We start from the raw sequence: 24,702 nt of genomic DNA, 5'->3' as shown, positions 1-24,702 counted from the left end.
TGGGTTCAATCCCCGGACAAGAAGCTAAGATTCCCACATGCTTTGCAGCCGAAAAACCAAAACATAACAAGCAGAAACAATATTATGATATATTCATTAAAGGTTTTTAAAAAATGGTCCAGATCAAAAAAAAAAAGGAATCAGACACTCAGAGCTGTCATTTCACTGACACTTTATTTTCACTGATTCTTATCCATATTCTCTATGCCCCAAAGTATATGATGAGGATCAATTTAGGTGATAATATCTTTCCATTCCATATCCTAACAGTGTAACTATGGCATATTGATATTTTCCTATAGATTCAGATTCCATAAATATTACATTTCCAGAGCCACATCTGACTTATACTATATCTAAATCTATGAAATAAAGAGCTATATTATAACAATGTTCTACTTGTCTTTTCCAGAGCTATTATTTTCTGTATCTGTGTATCTCTACAGATGTAGCCCCATTTCAATAAATATCCTTACAACCACATTTCTGACAAGTACCACAAGAATGTTTCTAATAAATAGTTAATGCTAAAAATGCACTTCCGAGGTGCCTTGCGCTGCTCTGCATACCTTACAGATATTAATCAGGCGGTTCAACTCCGCACGGTCTTTGTCAGGTAATTTCACCTGGATGGGATTCTCAGGAAGCAAAGTTCACACATGAGAATTTAAAACTAAGGTTCATTCACAAGCTTCAGGAGATGTGTTAGCCCCTGAAACTGAATGCAGAATCATCTGTGTGTGAAGTGTGTGTGTACATGTGTACACAGATGTGGAATCCTAGGACAAAGGTCCACAGCTTTTATCACATTCTCCCAGGTGTCTGAGGCTCAGAAAAAGATTTTAAACCACTACTGCAGACAATTCTTTGGAAAGCACCGTGATCATATTTAACCAGTATTTCAATGACATAAAAATTCTTGTTCTATTAAATACATACATCCAAGGAGGTCAATAATAGTTATTCTAACTTTCAACCTATGATAATCAAAATTAAATGCAAGATTATATTTCCAGTAAGGCTGTGTAAAAAATAAATGCCAGCCATTAAAAGCCACAGAAAGTCACATTTCTAGAAGAGCCACTTTTACTCACCTTTGTACAACGCATAGGAGATCGCATTGCTCACAATTTCATCCCCTGCTTCTTCCATTTTAATAACTGTTAATAGGTGAGAACTTTCGACAATTTCTTTGAGCTGGCAAGATTTAAAGAGCAGAATTGTCAGCCAACTGATTTCAGGCCCGAGGAGTATAAACTTCTCTCTCTTTTGGTGAGGAATGTCTCGTTCCATTTTTTTTAAAGACGACCTATAGGAATGTTTCAGATTTCCTTCCCTCCTCTCAGTGCCCATACTCGCAGCATCTAATTTCTAAATTGAAACAGTGAGTCCTTGACCACAATGAGCATAAAGCACTGCTTCTATAAGGACAGGTATATCAAAAGAACCTATCAGAAAGCTGCAAGATAAAATGACTAGGGCTGAGTGTGAGTGTGTGTATGTGACACATGGTAGATACTCAATCATTGAGTGAGTGAATAAATCAGGAAAAGGCAACAAAAAAAAACCACAGAAATTGTCCAAGTGTGGTCCTAAGGGCTTAGACTATAGAAAGGAAAATTCAATGTGTATAAAAGCCAAGACAACGTGGTGATTAAATAAAGAGATGAGGGATTCTCTATATTTTCCTTTGTGATTTTCTGTAATGTTTAATTTTAAGACATTTTGTAAGATTCACGAGCTGGGGGAGGGACTTCCCTGGCAGTCCAGTAGTGGGAAGCAGGTTTGATCCCTGGTCAATAAAAGACAAAAGAAAAAAAGAGCCTGGGGAGAGGCAGAGCCCCTCCTGATTCTAAGGTTTCAGGCCAGCTTGGAGGGAGCTTGCAAATGAAGAGCTCCCTCTAGAGGAGGAAGCGAGTCTGGCTGTGGTTACACGGAGTTCAAGGCGGTGGTGGGTTTTCCCGGCAACATTTGGACATGAAGATCTGGAACTACAGTCTTGGCTGGGCAGAGAGGGAAGCCTCAGGTCAGGTTGGCTATATATGCATTCTTGCATATATTCAGAAAAGATGAAAACCCTGATTTGAAAAGATACACGCACTCCAATGTTGAGAGTAGCACTACTTACAATAGCCAGGTCATAAGCACCCATAGCAGATAAATGGACAAAAAAGATGTGGTAAATATGCACACACACACACACACAATGGAATATCAGTCATAAAAAAAGAATGAAATAATGCCATTTGCAGCAACATGGATGGTGCTAAGCAAAGTAAGACAGAGGAAGACAAATTATATATCACTTATATGTGGAATCTAAAAATAATACAAATAAGCTTATTTAGAAAACAGAAACAGACTCACAGACATAGAAAACAAACTCATGGTTACCAAAGGGGGAAGGGGAGGGAACGGATAAATTAATAGTATGGGACTGACAGATACATGCTACTAAATATAAAACAACAAGGACTGTCCAAATGATAAGGGTTTACTGTATAGCACAGGGAACTATACGTAATGTCTTGGTTTTTTTTAATGTTTTTTTTATTTATTTGGCTGTTCTTGGTCTTAGTGGTGGCATGTGGGATCTAGTTCCCTGACCAGGGATTGAACCCAGGCCCCCTGCATTGGGAGTACAGAGTCTTAGCCACTGGACCACCAGGGAATTCCCTGTAATGTCTTTAATGGAAAAGAATCTGAAAATAATATATACATATTCTTTACATAAAAATATGTGTGTACATATATTCTTATTCTTATATATAGACACACACATATATATGTACAGAAAAACATCTGTCTCTGTTCACCAACTATGCTAAAGCTTTTGACCATGTAAATCATGACAAACTATGGAAAGCTGAGAGATGGGAATACCAGACCATCCTACCTGTCTCCTGAGAAACCCATATGTGGGTCAAGAAGCAACCATTAGAACCCTGTATGGAACAACTGACTGGTTCAAGATCGAGAAACGAGTACAACTGGGCTGTCTGCTGTCACCTGTTTGTTTAACCTATACGCTGAGCACATCATGAGACATGCCGGGCTGGGTGAGTTACAAGCCAGAATCAAGACAGGAGGGAAAAACATTAACAACTTCAGATATAGCACTCCAATCGCAGAAATCGAAGAGGAACTAAAGAGCCTCTTGGTGAGGGTGAAGGAGGAGAGTGAAAGAGCCAGCTTAAGACTAAATATTTAAAAATCTAAGATCATGGCATCCGGCCCCATTACCGCATGGCAAATAGAAGGGGAGAAGGTGGAAGCAGTGACAGATTTCCTCTTCCTGGGCTCCAAAACCACTGAAGACAGTGACTGCAGCCGTGAAATCTGAAGACAGTGGCTTCTTGGCACGAAAGCAATGACAAACCTAGAAAAGCAGAGACGCTGCTCTGCCGACAAAGGTCCACAGAGTCAAGGCTACGGTCTTCCCAGTGGTCACGCACAGTTGTAAGAGCTGGACCACAAAGAAGGCAGAACACCAAAGAATTGATGCCTTCAGATCGTGTTGCTGGAGCAGACCCTTGAGAGTCCCTTGGACAGCAAGGGGATCAAACCAGTCAATCTTAAGGAAGATAAACCCTGAATATTCCCTGGAAGGACTGATGCTGAGGCTGAAGCTCCAGTATTTTGGTCATCTGATTCGAACAGCTGACTCATTGGAAAAGTACCCGATGCTAGGAAAGATCAAGGGCAGAAAGAGAAGGGCGGTCAGAAAATGAGATGACTCGACAGCATCACCGATGAAATGAACATGAACTTGGGCAAACTCCAGAAGATGGTGAGGGACAGAGAGGCTTGGCGTGCTGCAGTCCATGGGGCACAAAAAGTCAGACACGACTGGGCGACTGAACAACAACAACAGTAAGTACATTTATTTATATATGCATATATATATTTCAATCACTTGGCTGTACACCTGATAGAACACAGTATTATAACTTGAGTTCAATTTTTTAAAAAGAAAAAAGGAGCGCCCTTGAATTTTGACTTTAGGAGGTGACCTTAAGGTTGCAGTTTCCTGGGAAAGGTGGTGTCCAAGGGCTTCATTCAAGAAGCATCCTAGGGTGACGAGGAAATAGATGAAAACTGCAGGAAGGCACAGACCACAGTGAGTTTGACGGAGAGGGAGAGGGGCTGACGGCAGGAAGGGAAGGGTCCTCCCACCATGCTGGCGGCCTTTGTTCACGCAAAGGAAAGGGGCCTGGCCAGAAATGACAGGTGAGGAGGGGTCCAGGTCCCAGGATTCTGGGGCCAGCTGGGGGTGGGCAGCACAGAAGGGCCAGGACAACTTTTCCTTTGGAATTAAAAGGAAGAAGAAGAAGATGAACATGGATACAGAGCAAATGGATGGAACCCAGAGGACTCTGCAGGGGCACCCACCCGTACTCCGTCCCCCTAGGATCCTGACCCCTAACTGCAGCCCGTGTGAGCTCAACTGCAACAGTCTCAGATCACACCTCGCCCTGCCTCAAACTCCTCGGTGACTTCCTGACACACCTGAATGAGACCAAAAGCTCTAGACAGTGTTCAAGGAGCTCCCTGGCCTGGCCCCTCCTAAGTCCTACAGTCTCCACGTCAAAGCGTCCACCCTCACCACCATCTTTCAGTCCCTTCGGGAGCTGGGCTTATCTCGAGTCTCAGGAGCTGTGCCCCAAACAAGCCCAGTCCTCACCCTTGACCCTCACCCATCACTCAGATCTCAGGTCCCACATCACCTCCTCTGAGAAGCCCTCCGCTGAAAGGCCCTCCCACACCAGGCCAGGCTCCCTTGGCTCAAGCCCAGTGTATCCACGCTGCTAATTTTCTTTAAAACTCCCTTTTCTGGTAGGAAATTAAATAGCACACTGTACTGTAATCACTCAACAGGAATTTTTTTTTTTTAATTTCCATTTTCTTTCTGAAGACAGGCACTCCCTGTTGTGTACTCTCCTTTTTGAAATGTCTGTTGCAGGATCAGGCATCAGTATGTGCTCAATAAATTACTACTGAATAAATGCAAGTATTGGAAATGAATGATACCGGGTTGGCTGGCAGGCTGGGAGACGCTGAAGGGTCAAGCTCTTGAGAAGGTGGGAGTGGGCAGAGTGGGGAACTATGAGAGCCCTGGTGGGGAGGAGGGCCTGGGCCCAGTGGGCAAGCATATGGGGTCTCTTGAGGAGGATGAGAAACTGTGACGCCAGGCTTAGGGGCTGCTTGTCCACATGGCCAGTGAGGCCACCCGCAACTCCCCTGAGAGCTTGCTCAACGAATGTCTGGCTGAATGTATACATTCATTCATTAATAATTCCACTCCTGAGCTTTGTCTTTTGGGAAATCTCTAACAACTGCCAGACCCCATATAAGTGCACAATTAAAATGCCAGGCTAATTTTTATTATTGATGTATGTCTTCTGATTGACATGACTATAATTATGATAAATCATTAGCATATGAATACGAATTAGATACGCATCCAAGAAAGGGCAATATAATCATAGAAAGTGAAATGTGTCTGACATTTAGCCTGCTTCATGTGACTTTCCCGTAGCAGATTTCTTGAAGCAGAAAATCAAAACCCTTCATAAAGGGACTTCCCTGGTGGTCCAGCGGTTAAAACTTCACCTTCCGATGTAAGGGGAGCCAATTCAACCCCTGGTTGGGTAGCTAAGATCCCACATGCCTCGCAGCCAAAAACCCAGAACATAAAACAGAAACAATATTATAACAAATTCAATAAAGACTTTTTAAAAAATGGCCCACATCAAAAAAAAATTTTTTTTAATATCCTTTATAAAGGGTATGGGGACCCATACAGTGGCATGGCCCTTTGGACATGACCTTGTCTGGACTCTACAAGCAATGTGCATAAGGAATAAGAGGACAGTCACTGGAATGGACCCAGGGCCATCTTTGATGGGTGAGTTAAGAGTTGTCTATTCCTTTGTCTGCGAGCATCCTTGAACTGACTGCTGGATTTCTTCCATCCATCACAGGAAAGTATCTTGACGACACTGCTCAACACACAAAGTCTTGGGTTTCTATCTGTGCTTTGGGGTTGCTCCCTTGATATGTTTGGAAAGACTCAAGCTGTTTAGGTCTGAATATATGGGGAACAGAAATAACCACTGTGGGTTATACGTATTTCTCTCACCCACATATTTTCACCCGGAGGGCACTCTATTCAAATCGGGCTTCTGGGTATTCAGGGCGTTTGTGTGTATGCATGTTCAGCCATGTCCAACTCTTTGCGACCCCATGGACTGTAGCTCACCAGGCTCCTCTGTCCAAGGGATTCTCCAGGCAAGAACACTGGAGTGGGTTGCCATTTCCTTCTCCACAGTATCTTCCCAACCCAGGGATCGAATCCACGTTTCCTGCATCTCCTGCACTGGCAGGCAGATTCTTCACCTCTCCCTTGATTGGCTCGGGGTTGGGGAGTGACATAGACAACTGACCACTTTGGCCGTGCCCAGCCAGCCCCTTCCCGCTTCTTCGCTGGGATCTGCTCCTTGCAGGGTGCTAGTGCTCTAGTGTCAGCTGTCACTCCGTGTCGCCTGACAGCGGGCCGGCAATCCTCCAGGGCTGCCTCTGTCTGGGTGGGTTCCTCTGTCTCATCCAGGGGCTCAGCACAAGGAGGTCCGTGGTGGCTGCACCCCTAAGCCGCATCTTTCAACTCGGCCTTCATCATCAATGACGCTAATATCACTCTATTCCCCTCAACTGGACTTGAACAAGATACAAGCAAACCCCAGCAAGAACTTTCACAGAAAACCACTAGCTTTGCCCTTTTTAGCAAAATCTGCGAAACACAGATGTTGTAGGAACATCACGTGGGCTTTTTTTGGACAGTGCATCATTCAGCAACAACAGAGACTCTCGGGTATAGGAAGAAGATGCAGCTGCCATCTTCTGAGTCTTAGTAGTGAGGCTTAATCCAGAAAGGACTTGTGTCCTGATCACTTTGATCCTGCCGCACTTTCCCTGGATCATCACCTAACTGCCCAGGCAGGTGAAATTAAATAAAGCCAAGAGGGTCTCATTGTTCATTAATTTAATACCGAGTACCCTGTAGCCTAGACAATGGGCTTGATTCTTCTCATTATTTACAAGAATTTGATTTGTTCATGCTTGCTTTAAATAATGACAAAGACCAATACACACTACTCCATATAAAATAAACAAGGATTTACCGTTTAGGACATGGAACTACATTCAGTATCTTGTAATAATCTATAATGAAAAAGAATCTGCAAAAGAAAGTTACATATATATGTAACATATATATGTAGGGGGCTTCCCAGATGGCCCTAGTGGTAAAGACCTGCCTGCCAGTGCAAGAGACTTTAGAGACAAAAGTTTGATCCCTGGGTCACGTAGATCCCGTGGAGGAGGGCATGGCAACCCACTCCAGTATTCTTGCCTGGAGAATCCCATGGATAGAAGAGTCTGGCAGGCTATGCTCCACAGGGTGGCAAAGAGGACATGACTAAAGTGACTTAGCACGAATGCACATACATATACTTTTGTGTCTATGTATATTTGGGCTTCCCCTGTGGCTCAGTGGTAAAGAATCTGCCTGCCAATGTAGGAGATGAGGGTTTGATCCCTGGGTTGAGAAGATCCCCTGGAGAAGGGAATGGCAACCCACTCCAGTATTCTTGCTTGGAAAATCCCATGGACAGAGGAGCCTGGTGGGCTACAATCCATGAGGTCACAAAAGAGTCAGACATGACTGAGCAAATGGACACAGCATATATATCTATGAATCTCTTTGCTGTATACCTGAAATGAACACAATGTTGCAAATCAACTGTGCTTTGATAAAAGAAACAACATAATGACAAATGCCACCAAGAACAAGATTGTCTTCACTACTCCAGGATTTCAGTTTGCCAAATCTGACACTTCGAGGTTCTTCTATAATGAAATGCTGCTGAAATACCAAGTTAATTAAAGAACTTATAAAAAATATTTATACTAAATTCAACCTTTCACTCTAATGATGAAATGGGTTCCATGATTAAAATAACTCTTGCTGTCTACATCCTGTTATTTCCTTTATGGCAAACTTTCCAAGTGGAAGCACACACTCCTAAGAATACCCAAACATGGAAGGCCACTTTCAGATGAGCTGATGGGAACGTCCCCACTCCTGCCAATGTGAACTCTATCACAAACTGAACAGTCAACAAGATGAAAGTCATTTCAAGTCAACACCAGTCATGATTCAGAGAGAAATGTGAGAAAGCACAGCACTATGTTAAAATACAGGCCGGAGATATTTCAATCAGTACACATTTCTTACACATTTCTTACATGATCCAATAGGAAAGATGAGAGATTGTGAATGAATCACAGGCCAGTTAACTTAGAAAGGCAATCTTTCTGTAGTAACAGCTTCTCCACTAGACACAGATTCAAATTAGAATCTGCATTCCTAAAACACCATCACAGGGATTTCACCCCCCACCCCCCACCCCCTCAGCCCCCACTGCTGATACGAGACACAGAAGCGTATCATCAGGGTATGAAAGAAGGAGTATCAGCTTTGAAAACAGGCGGACTGGAATTTAAGCCCCATCTGCTACACCTTATGAGGTATGGAGACTAGGCAAGTCATTTAATGTATGTGAGCTTCAGTTTCCAAGGAAAAACCTGTTTGGGCTGGAGTGCAGTTTCCAAGTCCCTGAGAAAGTATAAACGCCCAGAGCTGCTAGTAGAGGCTGGCAGTGGCGGCGCCCGCCCCCTCCCTTCCCATGAACTTGCCCCCGCTGCAACTCACCCATCTGATCCAACTCTCGGTCTCCTCCTCAGGCAGCCGGGACACCGTGCGGGGCAAGAAGCGCACCAGCTTCTCCTTGATGATGGATGACGTCAGGACATCCTCCACCTCCACCAGGCTCGCGATCACATCGGCAATCTGCCCCGAGCCTTCCACCACCACGCAGGGGATCTTACTTTTGACGGAGGTATTGATGGCCTGCGAGAAGGGAGGTAAGAGTCGACCAGAGGATCAACAGAACCCGGCCCGGGGCCGAGGCTCTAATCAAGCTGATGAACAAATCATATGGACACATCTCTGCACTGTATCCTTCTGTGGGAGTAGGGGAGGTTCATTTTCAATCAGAAGCAAACCAAATACTTGCAACCGTTTAAGAATCAAAAATGTAAGCCAGTTGTCTTACATCCTGTGTTAGTATCAAATTCCATAGTAAGGACATGTGCAGCTGGCAAGTTTTCCATAAATAAGTGCTTCAAGATATCCCTCTATACAAAACTGATCATTCCAAATATTGACATCATAGATTTAAATGACAACTCTTAAGATGGTACCCAACATTGTCATTGATGGCTTATCTGCCAGAGGTGAATAATATGCATAGATTTAAGGCATGAAAATACCTTCCCAGAAGCTGGCACACTTTTTTGACTCACATATTTCCCTCCTCAAATAATTTTCTTTTCTCCTTTTATGAAAAGAAAAGAAAAATATATTTGTTTTCTGGATAAACACATACCACAGTTTTATTTCCCCAATAAAAACCACAGAGACCAGCATAGGGAAATCGGGTCTTAAGAATTTTAATTACTTGACAACTAGACAAAGTCATGTACATGTGAGCACAGCCCCTTCCTTTAGCCAGGAGTGCTGTCTCCCTTACAGAAGACGTTGCCCATAGAGTGTGGAGCCTTCATCAGATCAGGCTGGGATCCATCTTCACCTCCCTACCTGAGCCAAAGGTGGGTGTCAGGGCTGTGCTGGGGCGGGAATGAGGGTATAGGAGAGTGAGCTGAAGGATGAAGAGCTCAGTGGGTAGTTTCTCTTCCCTTTCTCCTCTCTCCTGTAGCATCTGTGGGTTGTGAATTGCCTGAACAGACTTTGAGGGAAATGCTACAGAAATGTGATACTCTAGACCGGCAGCACCTTGCTGGAAACCTTAATTCTAAATCTAAAATCTGAGTGATAATAGAGGCAACCATCTTCAATTACTTTTTCTCCATCTCTCTTCCTCTTTAATGTGACTGCCTCTTCAAGCATTTCCATACTGACTATTTCACACTGAAAAAAATCTCTAATTTTTCTCTGAAAAGTCTTTCCCTGAAAAATCTTTATTTAATAATGTTTTCAACAGTAGGTCTCATAGAAGGTACAATAAATACCTGCTGATGAAGGAATAAACGAATGGATCATTGTTACAGAAAATAATAAAGAGAAGCATTAGATTATGATTCCAACTAACTCTGCCAGAAATTTCATGTAATTCTAAGTGTGTGTGATCACAGGGTGGCCATGGTTTTCCAACATACGTGTTGGTTACCATTCCTGAGTCTTGTGAGTTCAGGTCAAGCCCTTCTATTTGGCTGGTTGATGGCCAAAGCCAACAGTAAGGACAAAGACTATTCGTGTTGCTACAAAGTCTCTTCCTAAATCTTCTCAGCTGAGGAGACAACATAAGTCTGTTAGGGCAACAGGCTGTGTGATTGGAAAAATGCTACTTACTTGCTGTAGAAAAGAAAGCAACCAGATTAGTTTAGGTGAGCCCCCAAAGCCATGAAAATAAAAACTGGTTGAGCAAACTTGTTGACCGATCTTCTAGAAAACCAAACCAAGACTCACTTTCAAAGTCTCTTTCCCACCTCCTTGGGCAAAACACACAATGGGGATCTTGCCACCGTAGTTGGAATCTGTAAAATATAAAACATAAAATATATTTTGGGCTCATCAGAAATACCCACCTACCTCAAGGGAACTTCTGCCCCTTGAGCCTAGGGTTGGGGTGCTGGCTGCAGACCTAACGAACCTGACAATCAGTTGATCACAGTGGATCATCTCTGGGCTCCAAACCAGCAGTAGCATGACATGAGTCACATTGCATGACATTTATTTAAAATGCTAAAGTCTGTGAATGATTGACTTTTGTTAATAAATATTTTGGACTGCATGGAGATCAAACCAGTGAATCCTAAAGGAAATCAGTCCTGAATATTCATTGGAAGGACTGATGCTGAAGCTGAAGCTCCAATACTTTGGCAATGAACTGACTCATTTGAAAAGACCCTGATGCTGGGAAAGATTGAAGGCAGGAGGAGAAGGGGAGGACAGAGGATGAGATGGTTGGATGGCATCACCGACTCAATGGACATGAGTTTGAGTAAACTCCGGGAGTTGGTGATGGACAGGGAGGCCTGGCGTGCTGCAGTCCATGGGGTTGCAAAGAGTCGGACTCAACTGAGTAACTGAACTGAACTGACCTGAATATATTAAGCCAGGTTCAAATTTATCCTGACAATAATTATACTTTCACTTATTTGCATAATCTATGCATGAAAAATTTGCGTAACGACGTGTTTTCTCCAGAGAGATGACTGCATATACAAATGTCTTCCTCCACAGACTTCCCATTGAGAAAAGATCGAGATTATCTCCAGCAAGTCTCTGTGATGGAGACTGTCACTAGATGATGTGGTAATCTGGTTCCACAACAGGACACATCTCAACACCAACATCTCAGCAGTAGAAGACATTATTTATCACTTTCCATAGCAAATAAAGGCTTTCATTCCATGGTTGCATTTTCCCCCTGAAACCAATGTTTTAGGAGGTTTTGGTTGGCTCAGTGGTAAAGAGTGGGAGACACGAGGTCAATCCCTGGGTCAGGAAAATCACTTAGACAAGGAAATGGCAACTCATTCCAGTATTCTTGCCTGGAAAACTCCATGGGCAAGAGGAGACTGGCATTCTACAGTCTATGGGGTCACAAAAGAGCTGGACAGAACTTAGCAACTAAACAACAATGGTATAGAGAAGTAGCCAATAGTCAAAGAAGTAAATCATCTAACTGTGAAGCTAGCGGGTTGGTTTTTTATCACTTCTACTCTAGCAAATCCCATTGCTTCATCAGTGCAATTTGCTACCGTGAATTTTACCAGGTCTTAAATGTTATCAAGCAGAATGGACAGCAGGTCTCTTTATTGCCAAGCCAGAGTGGGACAAGGCAGCATTCATCAATGTTCTAGCACACTGGAGGGTACGTATCATAGGAGCAGAAGCATTTCTAGTATATTAAGAAGAGATACAACGGCTCTTCTTTGGCAGTAGAGCATCTGATAGGATGGGTTTACCACGCTTCACTCAATAACTGGAGCTATTGTTGATGCTGCTGCTGCTTTTGTTCATATGTTTTTCTAACGTCCCATCTCGTAAGCACTGACCTTGAATCGTGCGCTCAGAGATGTACTTCTCCAGCTGATTCCGGAGCTTTGCCTCCACTGTGGGGTGCCCATGGCAGCCGTTGTCCACGAGCAGCAGGTGGGTGTGGTTGTTGTCCAGGATGTACAGAGGGTCTCTCTTGAAGTCATCCATAATGTACTGAGCTGAAAAATATCCCTGAAAAGCACACAGCAACTTGTTTTTGAGACTTGCTTGTTGGCCAAAATGCCTGATGACATCTTTATGGGTTCATGAAAGGCTGACTCTTTGGGTTCAACTATATTGATGCCTCTTTCCAGATTCCTAAGTGCAGAAGGGTCTTAAAAATCTTATAGTTCAGGCCATCATTTTAAATATGAGGAAATGAAGGTTCAAAATAGTTGGATCACTTGCCTATTGTCACATAAATGACCGGTGGTAGTATAAGAATCAGATTCCCAATCCAGTTCTTATTCCATCACCCTGTGCTTTTGTATAAATTCACTGAAACTGATAGCATTCAGGAAAGTGTGTGTGTGTGTGTGTGTGTATCCAGACATACATATTTGTGTGCATGTGGATATGATAGAGGTAGATATTGATATACACATATTTGTCTAGAATCCATCATATGCCAAGACCTATGCTAGGGTCTAGGGATTAGAAAATGAATAAAATGAAGTCTTAGCTCTTGAGGAGCACATAGTTACAGGATTATGAAAAGAAGTAATTAAACATATACTTTGTCATAAGACTTAGTACCAGAGAATAAAAAACTAAAGAACTGACTCTAACAGGATTTGCTGGGAACAAATTTTCATGAACAAAACACATCTATCGGTAATTCCTTCACAGAACCGCTTTGATTATGTCATCCTTGTTTTTAATTCCTGAGGTTCCAAAGGAACCTTGTAAGGCCAACTTCCTACAAGTTGATGGCATCCCAGAGCCCCATGCCAGGGCCACTCTCCCCCGTGACCCCGCAGACCTCCTCATGTCCTGCCCGTACCTCCACATCACAATTCCTGATAAGGGTGTCCCTGTTGGAGACCATGCCCCAAGCGGCGATGCCAATGGCCACAATGTTCTCCTCCGAATTCCTGCTAATGGTGTTGTCTCTCACCACCTCCCCAATGAACTTCATCAGCCCATAGTGGGTGCCTCCAGTGAGAATCCAGGCACCTGCCAACAAGAGAGGAGAACAGAGGCTCTGAATAAGTTTTTCATCCTGTGCTCAATCCCTAAAGAAGCCCCACCTGTGAGCACCAGGACCCAGCATCGCTGGCCACACTTTGGACTATGTTCAACCTAAGACACGGACTTAGGAAAGAGAAGAGGATGTCCGAGTGTCTAGAGATGCCGCTTAAAAAGATACAGATTCTAGACCCCACTCTAGACTCACATTATCAGATTCTCTGGGAAGTGGGGCCAAGAAATCTGTCCCTTTAATCATCTCTCAGGTAAATCTTTTCAGGGCTAATAAGCACCTGCCCTTAGCTGTTGAGCAAGTTAAGCAATGTCATCATGGAAAGTGGAACGCTCTGCTCCCACACTTCCCGCCCCATGGATCTGGAGTGATCTTCCCAGCAGGACCCTGGTGCCTACCATTTAATTTTGGGCTTCCCTAGTGGCCCAGATGGTAAAGAATCGGCCTGCAATGCGGGAGACCTGGGTTTGATCCATGGGTCAGGAAGATCCCCAGGAGAAGAGAATGGCAACCGACTCCAGGATTCTTGCCTGGAGAATCCCATGGACAGAGGAGCCTGGTGGGCTACAGTCCATGGGGTCTTCTAGCATGACCCTGGTGCCTACAATTTAACTTTAAAATTGCACAAGCTTGCACACTGGTGTTTGAAGGTTTTTATTTGATGATCTTTGCAAGGCCAAGAATTTTTCACAGTTTTGTTTTCAAAACTGTAGTAAACAAAATACCTAAAAATATGACTTCACATAATAATGGCATCTAAAGCTGAAAATGTGCCTAGGCCAGTGTGCCACCCAGGCAGGAATCTAGCCTGAGGCTTGGCCACCAGTCTCCCTGAATTCTGAGGAGTCCTGAGGCAGCCCCCTCCCCCAACTGTTAGAAAGTCCTTTTGTTCATTGTTGTCTCCATTCTCCAATTTTGTTACTGACTTCCTGACAGGGAGCTACTTTAGTCATCTCCCACAGAAAAGTCCTTCCAATATTTTACGGTAAATGTGATGTAGTCCCTAGAACATTCAGATCCCATTCCTTTGGCCAGTTCTCACAAGATGTGAATTCCAGACCCCCTGGCACCCAGTCTCCTTCCTGCAGACAGATTTCAGTTGTCAATACCCCCGTTTCAAATGAGGCAATAGGAGACAAAGCAGCTCTCCACGTGGCTGACCCAGAGTACAAGAAGACAATGAACCCCCAGCTCCGCCCATTCACTTCATCTAAGAAGAATCCCGGCCTGGGCACTTCTGTCTGCTTTGTTCTACTCTATGTATTCCCAGTACCTAAAACAATTTCTGACACATGGCACGCATTTAAGAAGTATTTGCTGAAGGAATGTATTATGTATGTTCGGGTTTAGTGGTGAGGAAGTCAGCTGCTGGGTTTCATAACAAAGTATCTACTGTGGTCCCATCTGGTTGATCAGGAAATTAAGAATAAATACGGGGAGAAAGCAGCCTTTCTTCTTGATTTTAAGAAAAAGCATATTTAGAATAAGACATGCTACCTTAGTTCTGTCAACTAATATTCTTAATAAAATTGTTTTCAAGGGACTTCCCTGGTGGTCCAGGGGTTAAGTCTCCAAGTTTCCACTGCAGGGGGCAAGGGTTCAATCCCTGGTCAGGTGGGGAACCAAGATCTGCATGCTATGCTGCATGGCCAATAAATAAATAAATGTAAAAACTGATGCCCAAAAATCCATGATGAAAAAAATTAAGTTTTTACAATCTTAGTATTAGATAAACTAATAAAATAAATATTAGACTTTGATAAACAGAATCAAATCTAAAGGAAATATCAGTCAAGCTCAAATGAAAGGAATTCTGGAGAGAAAAAAAAAGTTGCCTATAGTCTTCAAAAAGGTCCTGAAAGGCCAAAAAGATTAAAGAACATTTCCAGAGGAAAGAAAGCTTTTCAGCATTCAATGATATGAAAAGCTAAATGGATTGGAATCCAGGTGGAGAAAAAAAACAAAAAACATTTTTTTACTCTGAAGAACATTGTTGGGATAATTAGCAAAATTAAAACAAGAACCTTTTGTTAGATGACTGTATTGGTCGGTGTGAACTTCCTTGGGTTTGAAATTTATACCGGTTACATGAGAAAACAAGCTTGTTCTTCAGAGACATGTGCTAATGTGTGTGCTTAAGAGCTAAAGCTCATGATACCTAAAATTTACTTGCAAAGGATTTTTTTTTTTTTTTTTGGCTATTGCGCCCCACGGTTTGGGGGATCTTAATGCACTGACTAGAGGTTGAAACTGTGCCCTCTACAGTGGAAATTCAGAGTCCTAACAACTCTTACTCCTTGAAAGAAAAGTTATGACCAACCTAGATAGCATATTGATAAGCAGCCAACAAAGGTCCGTCTAGTCAAGGCTATGGTTTTTCCAGTGGTCATGTATGGATGTGAGAGTCGAGCTGTGAAGAAAGCTGAGTGCCGAAGAATTGATGCTTTTGAACTATGGTGTTGGAGAAGACTCTTGAGAGGCCCCTGGACTGCAAGGAGATCCAACCAGTCCATTCTGAAGGAGATCAGCCCTGGGATTTCTTTGGAAGGAATGATGCTAAAGCTGAAACTCCAGTACTTTGGCCACCTCATGCGAAGAGTTGACTCATTGGAAAAGGCTCTGATGCTGGGAGGGATTGGGGGCAGGAGAAGGGGACGACAGAGGATGAGATGGCTGGATGGCATCACTGACTCCATGGACGTGAGTCTGAGTGAACTCCAAGAGTTGGTGATGGACAGGGAGGCCTGGCGTGCTGCAATTCATGGGGTCGCAAAGACTCCGACACGACTGAGCAACTGAACTGAACTGAACTGAACCACTGTATGAGATGGTTAGATAGCATTACCAAAGAGTCAGACACAACTGAGCAACTGAACAAGAACAAAACTCGATTAACAAGAACCTGGGCAAACTCCAGGAGATAACAGAGGACAAGGAGCCTGGCATGCTGCAGTCCATGGGATTGCAAAGAGTCGGCTACAACTTAGCAACTGAGCAATACCAACAATAACCACTGGACTACCAGGGAATCCCTCAAACGATTTTTAAAATCATAATACGAGAATATCTAGAGAGAGGGAGAAGACAAACATGAGAAATTGTTAACAATTGGTGAATTTAAGTGAAGGCTGTACAGATATTCACTAGATTATTCTTACAAATCTTCTGTAGGTTTACAATTTATCATAACAAAAAATCAAAAAAGAAAAAAATAAGCAACATATTTCAAATAACAAAGCCAGGGTTCTGTGTTTTGATACCCATCAGACACTCACCTGGCGCTCACAACCTGCCAGGCACGGTCACTTTTTCCAAAGCATATTATTGGTCCCCAAATGAAACAGCAAAAATTAAACTTTCTTTTTTTGATTGGCCAGAATACTCTGAGTGTTTTATGTAAAAACGACTAAATGAAAACGTTAGGTTAAGAGAAACATGCAACTACCCACATGCAATTTCCTGAGCTCTGATTAAGGAAATCCTCCCTCCCTCCCCCCGACCTCACCCCACCCTCCAGAGTTCCGGATCTGTTTCCTCATTTAAGGATCTTGTTTCTAATTAAGATCAGGATTAATCATACAGCCCTAGAGTATCTGCAGTCTTGCGCATGAATGGTAGAGGACAATTTCGTTCAGTCTCTAAAGACGTGGCGCAGCCTGGACGGACAAACCCGCGGGCGCCACGTCCCCGCCCGGGACGGTCCCGTCGGCCACCGCGGGACCCGCGCACCTTTCGACTGCGCGATGTAGATTAGGCGGCTGAAGATCTTGCGCATGCGCGGCTTTAGGGCGAAGTTTCTGGCGCCGCCAGTCACGGAAATGACCAGGTTGGGTGTTTTCAGGTGCCAGTGCTGGGTCAGCAGCTCGTACAGCGTCTCCGCGTCCGTGTCGCAGGACAGTCGGATATACTGTGGGGAAGGACAGAAGCATCAGGATCCGCAGGCGCTCTCCTGATGGCGGGGGCGTGGCCCAGTCTACCTGTTCCTTTGGGAGGGGAGCGCATGGCAGGTGAGGAAGGTCCCCTTGGGGCAGTGGAAGGGGACACCCCAGCCAGCTGGAGAGCTGGAGACTTCATCCTAAAGGCAGTGGCGCACCCGTCAGGTGTTCTAAGCAGAGTAGAAGCCAGAAGGGATTTACATTTCAGGGAGCCCTCCAGCAGGAGTGCTAACTACAGACTGTGAGCCAAGACAGGGGGGAGGCAAGACAGTGGCAGCCCATTCCGAGACAGAGGCCTTGGGAAGAGACAGAGTGGACAGAGGAGAATTTAAGGAAACTGTTAATAATGGCCAACTGAAAACGGTCACCTGCCATCTGCCTCTGAAAGGGGAAATATTAGTCGCTCAGTTGTGTCCGACTCTTTGTGACCCCATGGACTATAGCCCGCCAGGCTCCTCTGTTCTTGGAATTCTCCAGGCAAGAATATTGGAGTGGGTTGCCATTCCCTTCTCCAAAGGATCTTCCCAACCCAGGGATCGAACCCAGGTCTCCTGCATTGCAGGCAGATTCAAGCCCTAACGGGACCTTCCGGGGAGGTCGGTCGGTGGCAGGGGGAGAGGAAGAAGAAAGGTTTCCCTGATGGGGAATCAAACCCGGGCCGTGGGGGTGAGAGCACCGGATCCTAACCACCAGGGAGCTGCCTTTACAAGGATGCAATCAATCACTGTCATCAACTGACATTCCACACATCATGAAATGAGTTCAGGGTGGAGATCAAGAATGAAACTCTCTGTGCTCTGGGGAAAACCCACAGAACTGGGCTTCAGACAGTTAGGTATTTTCAGCATATTATATGAGCCCAAATTTTTGCATCTTCTCATATCTACAAAAGCACTAAAATCGTTCATGGAGACACCTGCTTCTCATGACTAGCAGCAAGCATCTACCAAAGTGGGTGCCTGACTGCACGTACCCCCTTCACTAAAATCATAGGTAACACTGACCTTGCCCCCCTACCTCTTTGGAGCAGCTCCTCAGAGCTATCTGAGATGCTGTCTCCTTGGCTATAGTCCTCATTTGCCCCCAATAAAACTTAACTCACAACTCTCACATTATCCTTTTTGGTTCCATTAAACAGCTTTGTAAAATGCTGCGTAAGAGCCTGCAGTGTGGGTGTGCAAAGGAAAATGTCACCTTATTCAAGACCACATTTACTGTCAAGAATGTCATATGCCAAACTAAACCATAAATGCATTTGTCTGTAGCAGGGAGGGTCAACGAGGATATCACATGAGCCTGCGCTGTGCCTGGAGAAAGGACACTGTATGACAAGCCAGCCATCCTGGGTCACAGGCCAATATTTCCAGAATGAGCCAAGCTCCACGACCACCATTGTCAAAAGCCATCTTGTTTGTCAAGAGCCAGCCTGCCCCTAACCAGCCAGCTCCCATCTCTATATTAAGTAACACGTGTACCATATAGAACCAACGACTAAACGCCAACCCTTCCCTTAGGAATTTTCTTTGTCCTGAGGCTATAAAAACTGGCTGCAAGCCCACAAAAGCATCAGCTGTCCCTTGAAAACACCTCAGGATTGGCCTGCTGGTCTAATAGCATCTCCGGCTCTATTCTCTCTTTGGCGGTCATCTCTCCCTGGTCTGTCAGAAAGCCGGCCTGCTGTCTTTGCAGCACCTCTCACTACCTCAGTCCTTTGTTCTCAATGAATCCTCTCTTCTAAAATATTCTGTGTCTGGAAATTCTTTTCCAGCCCATGCCCAGACAGTCATAACATTTGGTGGCCCATATGGGAACTGAACCCGCCACCTTGGCGTTACCAACACCTTACAGATGGAACTCATTCTGCTCTTTCCTCGCTACTCACTACTGCCTTAACAATCACCTGAGGAGTGTTGCCACAGCACGTGATCTAATCACAGCGCTTGATTTTTCACAAGATTTATCTTTTTCTGCAATCATGTTTTGGGTGACAACCCATCTCTTCTGCTTTCATACATACTATCAGACAATTTGAAGTAACTCAAGGTACTTCAGTAACCTACCATGTTAGCATATGGATTAACTAGTTCAAGTAGAAAACCATCGCTTACCTTCCCTTTCTTCCCCTGAGTCTCAAACTGAACATCTCCAAAAGCATCGGTGGGAAATTCCTTGGTGTGTTTCTTGTAATTCCATTTCTCGTTTTGGTTGATCTGGGTGCCTTCTATGTGTTGGTTCTGGGCGTAGCCACACTTGCACACATTCTCCCTGAGCAGGAGGATATTGACAGGAAGGAACAGATTTCATTAAACCTACTTTAATGTTTCATCACGTCTCGTAGACCACACATGATTAGCTTAAATCAACACAAAAAGAGATTTTAGCATCACATCTAATTTCCAGACTGTTTTCATCATCTTGGTTGTTTAAAAACTATCTTGATGTTTTATCCCTGTGACATGGAAGATTCAGGCAATACACTTCACTTGCATCTCCACTGAGAAAGAAGAAAGCAGGAATGTAGGGAGGCATGGAATAAACGACAACAGAGAAGACTTCTTGAGCCTTCACACACTCTGGCCATAGCCCTAACTATTCTAGATCCCAGCCACTTATCTCTCAGGTTCTGCAGGGAACTTCCTTTTCTTTAGAGTAAATTTCTTCATTTAGGTTAAAATAACCTGGGTTCCTTGTAACTGAAAGTCTTAAGTACTAACACTGTGTATGTGTGTGTGCACAGGAATGTTCAGTCGCTCAGTAACATCCGACTCTTGCGACCCCGTGGACTGGAGCCTGCCAGGGTCCTCGGTCCATGGGATTTCCCAGGCAACAATACTGGAGTGGGTTGCCATTTCCTGCTCCCCAAGATCTTCCCGACCCAGGAATCAAACCCATGTCTCCTCTATTGCAGGTGGATTCTTTACCACTGAGCCACCAGGGAAGCCCAGATCTTAATTACTTTAGGGTATAGAAATTATCTGTATTGATATCAAAACATTCTATATTTTCTAGAGTTATAAAAATTGAGCTAGAACCTAGAATCCAAAATCACTCCTCCACCAGTAACCTTGCCTCTTTTTTTGGAACAGGTCTTTCAGGCATCACTCAGTTTGGCCAAGAAAAATTTTAAAAAGTCAACTGGACTTGATTGCAGTTGCTTTAGGCTTTTCTCTGACTAGCCCTGGGGCACTTCCTGAGCTGAGGCTGCTCCTGGTGGTTTCAGGATCCTCCCCACTGTTGTGGTCCAAGGTGGCTTCCTCCCCTCTCTCTTTAGCTGTTTCTGTGCCACTCTCCTTTGGGGTCCTTCCACACCCACCCGAGTTCATTGCAGGACTGGGGAGGGAAGCCCCTGTCCCATCTGTCTTTGCTACAACTGAAGAGTGACTCTCAAACCCTTTTCCCTTCCAAGAATAGGGGTGTGTTTCGGGTGACCTCGAATGAGAAGCTTGTCTGGCTCCATCTTGATGATTGGGTTCAGTTCAGTTCAGTCGCTCAGTTGTGTCCAACTCTCTGCAACCCCATGAACTGCAGCACGCCAGGCCTCCCTGTCCATCACCAACTCCCGGAGTCCACGCAAACCCATATCCATTGTGTCGGTAATGCCATCCAACCATCTCATTGTCTGTTGTCCCCTTCTCTTCCCGCCTTCAATCTTTCCCAGCATCAGGGTCTTTTCAAATGAGTCAGCTCTTCACATCAGGTGGCCAAAGTATTGGAGTTTCAGCTTCAGCATCGGTCCTTCCAAAGAACACCCAGGACTAATCTCCTTTAGATGGACTGGCTGGATCTCCTTGCAGTCCAAAGGACTCTCAAGCGTCTTCTCCAACACCACAGTTCAAAAGCATCAATTCTTCTGTGCTCAGCTTTCTTTAGAGTCCAACTCTCACATCCATACATGACCACTGGAAAAACCATAGCCTTGACTAGATGGACCTTTGTTGGCAAAGTAATGTCTCTGCTTTTGAATATGCTGTCTAGGTTGGTCATAACTTTCCTTCCAAGGAGCAAGCGTCTTTTAATTTCATGGCTGCAATCACCATCCACAGTGACTTTGGAGCCCAGAAAAATAAAGTCAGCCACTGTTTCCACTGTTCCCTATCTATTTGCCATGAAGTGATGAGACCGGATGCCATGATTTTAGTTTTCTGAATGTTGAGCTTAAAGCCAACTTTTTCACTCTCTTCTTTCACTTTCATTCAAGAGGCTTTTTGATTCTTCTTCAGTTTCTGCCATAAGGGTGGTGTCATCTGCATATCTGAGTACCAATGTACGTAAATTGGTTTACAAATGGAGAGGAGGTGGGAAGAATGCTAGGAAGGCGTTAGGAGCATAGATACTTGGAGGAGGCACAGAAGTGACAGACAAGGGAGATAGAGAGGATTAGGAGAGAGTCAGGATGCTAGTTCTACCCCTTGGGACAAGTCAGACTCCTACAGAACTACACTGTTAATATAGTAGCCGCTAGCCATGTGTGGCTATTTAATTTGATTTGAAAATTCAGCTCCTTGGTTGCACTAGCCAATTTCAAATGCTCATATGGGCTGATGCAGATAAAGAATATTCCCATTATAGTAGAAAGGTCCATTGCACATAGCCCATTACAGCAAAAGCCAAGTTCTTCCTGTCTCTACCTAGAATCCAGGATAGCTGAGGCAGTGAGAACTGAAGAGAACAAACCCAGATCCAGGGACCTACAGCCTCGGGAGTGCCAGGAGGCGACCCCTAACTGGCAGCAGTGTCTCAGAGGGTACCCTCAGCAACAGGGGCCATAGTCAGGCATCACTCTCCCGTGACCACACAAGAAACAGACATCCGAAAGGGGTTAAAGAAGAAAAACATGAATGGTCTGGGCTTAGCATATAAGGGACAACTCTGGGGAGATTTGCAGTAGCTTACGTCAGCTGGTGTGCCAAGCAGCAGCAGGATTACAGTATCACTGTTACCAGTCACTTCCCTTGATGAGTAATTTAGATTACACAGAGCATCCCCGCTGCCGATAGACAGATGAAAATAACAAATATGAGGAGTTAAAAAGCTTATGGAGTCTTGACTCTGGTCTGTAACCTTGGGTCTCCTCTGAGATAGGCACTGGGAGACCCCGAGGTGTTCCTGTCCTCAGCTGGTGTTGTGGAGGGTGAGGGCTACTCACAGCAAGTGCCTTCGTTTGGGGTCAGACCTGAGCTGCAGTCAGACACCATCAGCTGGGCAGTTGTAGATTTCCCTATCCTCCATCCACTTCTGCTGCAGCTAGTAGAAACACCCCGTCTTTCCTTTGAGGACCCATCCTTCCCACACCAGGTCCATATGGACACAACACCCAGTCAGTCAGTTCAGTCACTCAGTCGTGTCCGACTCTTTACAACCCCATGGACTGCAGCACACCAGGCTTGCCTGTCCATCACCAACTCCCGGAGTTTACTCAAGCTCATGTCCACTGAGTCAGTGATGCCATCCAACCGTCTCATCCTCTGTCGTCCCCTTCTCTTCCTGCCTTCAATCTTTCCCAGCATCAGGGTCTTTTCAAATGAGTCAGTTCTTCGAATCAGGTGGCCAGAGTATTGGAGTTTCAGCTTCAGCATCAGTCCTTCCAATGACCCAAGACTGGCCAATTACATATTCCATCACCTTCCCAAGGATTAGAGCTGGTCCATGGCCCATGCCAGGCCAATAAGAGCCATGAACTCCAAGATCAAGGTTCCAGGACTTTGGTTAGAATTGCTAGGAACCAGGCCCTCTTTCCCCTCAATGGTAAGCTGAAATGCTATCAGCCAGAGCTGTGGTGTCCATTTTGCATTACAAAGGAGGAGACTTCACACCCAGAGAAGGACAGACTCACAGGTAAAGAGGCAAGGTCTTGGTAATATTAAGCCCTGGATCTGGCTGTGCTTTCCAGCCACGAGGTCCCATTACAACCACCACTCATTTAAGCCAATTAGATTGGCTATCTGCAAATGACAAGGTACTGATGAATACAGTCAGGCCAGGGCAGGGTCGTCCTTAGAAGGGGCAGGAGCTGGGCCCGAAAAGAATGCACGCATGGTTGCTTCCATGTCCTAGCTGTTATAAATAGTGCTGATCCAGCGGGGTGGTCTGGGGGCAGGTGAGGGAGGCTCAAGAGGAGGTGATATAAGCATAATTATGGCTGATTTGCATTGCTGTATGACAGAAACCATCACATTGTAAAGCAATTTTCTCCCAATTAAAAAACAATTTAAAAAAAGAATGCACAAAGAAGAATCAGAAAACTGGGTTCAATCCTTTTTTTCTCTCCTACCAGCAATATGAAAGTGAAAGTGTTAGTCCCTCAGTGGTCTCTGACTCTTTGCCACCCCATGGACTGTAGCCCACCAGGCTTCTCTGTCCATGGGATTCTCCAGGCAAGAATACTGGAATGAGTTGCCATTTCCAACCAGGGGATCTCCCCAACCCAGGGATCAAACCCGAATCTCCTGCATTGCAGGCCGATTCTTAACCATCTAAGTCACAAGGGAAGCCCGGCAATGAGACCCTGGGTAAAACACTGAGCCTCTCCAGGCCTCACTTGACTTGTCAGTCAAATGATAACAGCTACCTTGCAGGGCAGTTGTAGAATTCGTGATCAAGTATGTAAAGTCCCCTTGATACAGTTGATGCTCAATAAATATTGATTGAATGAGTGAATGAATCCAAATGGTGTTTTCTACCAAACAAATTAACACAAAATCTTTCAGGGAAATATGGGGGGTAGATAGCTGACTCACAGAATTTATACTCTGTCAAAATGCTTCATAATGACTAAGTTTATACCAATGACAAAATAGAAATCTCTTATTTTTTCTGATATTCATTTTCTAATTTATACAAAGAAAGAAAGCACACTGACTGAGAACTTTCTAGAGTAGGGATTTTATGAAACATCCCACTGAATCCTTACCACAACACAGAATGTATACTGTGCTGGATTTCTAGGATAAGAAAATTCAGTTCAGAAGATAATAATTAGTTCCAGTTCATGCAGTGAACAGGCAGCCAAGCCAAGGTTGGATCTAAGGCTGATTGTAACACTCCTGATCTTGCTGTAACTGCCTCTGGTCAACAGTCTTTAAACATAAACTATGGCAGCAACTACACCATCAGTTAGTAGCTAGACTACTATATAGAGAAAGGATAAACAACAAAGTCCTATGGTATAGCCACAGTCAACAGCCAGACAGAGGAGCCGGTCAGATTGCCACGAGTGTGCATGCCTGCTGTCGCCTGCCAACGGCTATGAAATAACAAGGCTGATTGCCACGGCCACTCGGGCGGGCTCCCAGGCCCATGGGGGCACCAAGACAGTGACAGCCTGTCTTGGAACCTTCACCCACTCCTGCCAAAGCTTAAAATACGAAATGATACCTCTC

At 44.6% G+C, this 24,702-nt stretch overlaps 1 protein-coding gene and 1 non-coding gene across 3 annotated transcripts in view; both read right to left on the bottom strand.

The window, feature by feature from the left end:
- TRPM8 (transient receptor potential cation channel subfamily M member 8) overlaps nucleotides 1–24,702 on the bottom strand; it is an 86,431-nt gene that overhangs the window by 57,564 nt on the left and 4,165 nt on the right. The window contains exons 3-9 of one of the 2 annotated variants that reach the window (XM_005902599.3): nucleotides 19,432–19,588; nucleotides 17,118–17,295; nucleotides 13,191–13,363; nucleotides 12,205–12,379; nucleotides 10,610–10,677; nucleotides 8,774–8,971; nucleotides 1,095–1,197 (exon numbers count right to left, since the gene is read on the bottom strand). In XM_005902599.3, coding sequence (XP_005902661.3) covers nucleotides 1,095–1,197; nucleotides 8,774–8,971; nucleotides 10,610–10,677; nucleotides 12,205–12,379; nucleotides 13,191–13,363; nucleotides 17,118–17,295; nucleotides 19,432–19,588 — 1,052 coding nt within the window. Of the gene's footprint in view, nucleotides 1–1,094; nucleotides 1,198–8,773; nucleotides 8,972–10,609; nucleotides 10,678–10,907; nucleotides 10,936–12,204; nucleotides 12,380–13,190; nucleotides 13,364–17,117; nucleotides 17,296–19,431; nucleotides 19,589–24,702 lie in introns of those variants that run through there. The other variant, XM_070365397.1, reaches the window with a different exon arrangement.
- On the bottom strand, nucleotides 2,599–2,671 carry TRNAG-CCC (transfer RNA glycine (anticodon CCC)). The gene has a single exon. It is a non-coding gene; the product is annotated as a tRNA-Gly (tRNA).

The sequence above is a fragment of the Bos mutus genome, chromosome 3, assembly GCF_027580195.1.
Source record: "Bos mutus isolate GX-2022 chromosome 3, NWIPB_WYAK_1.1, whole genome shotgun sequence".
NCBI lineage: Eukaryota > Metazoa > Chordata > Mammalia > Artiodactyla > Bovidae > Bos > Bos mutus.
Note: the sequence above shows the minus strand (reverse complement) of the source record. Positions and strands in the feature narration are given on the sequence as shown.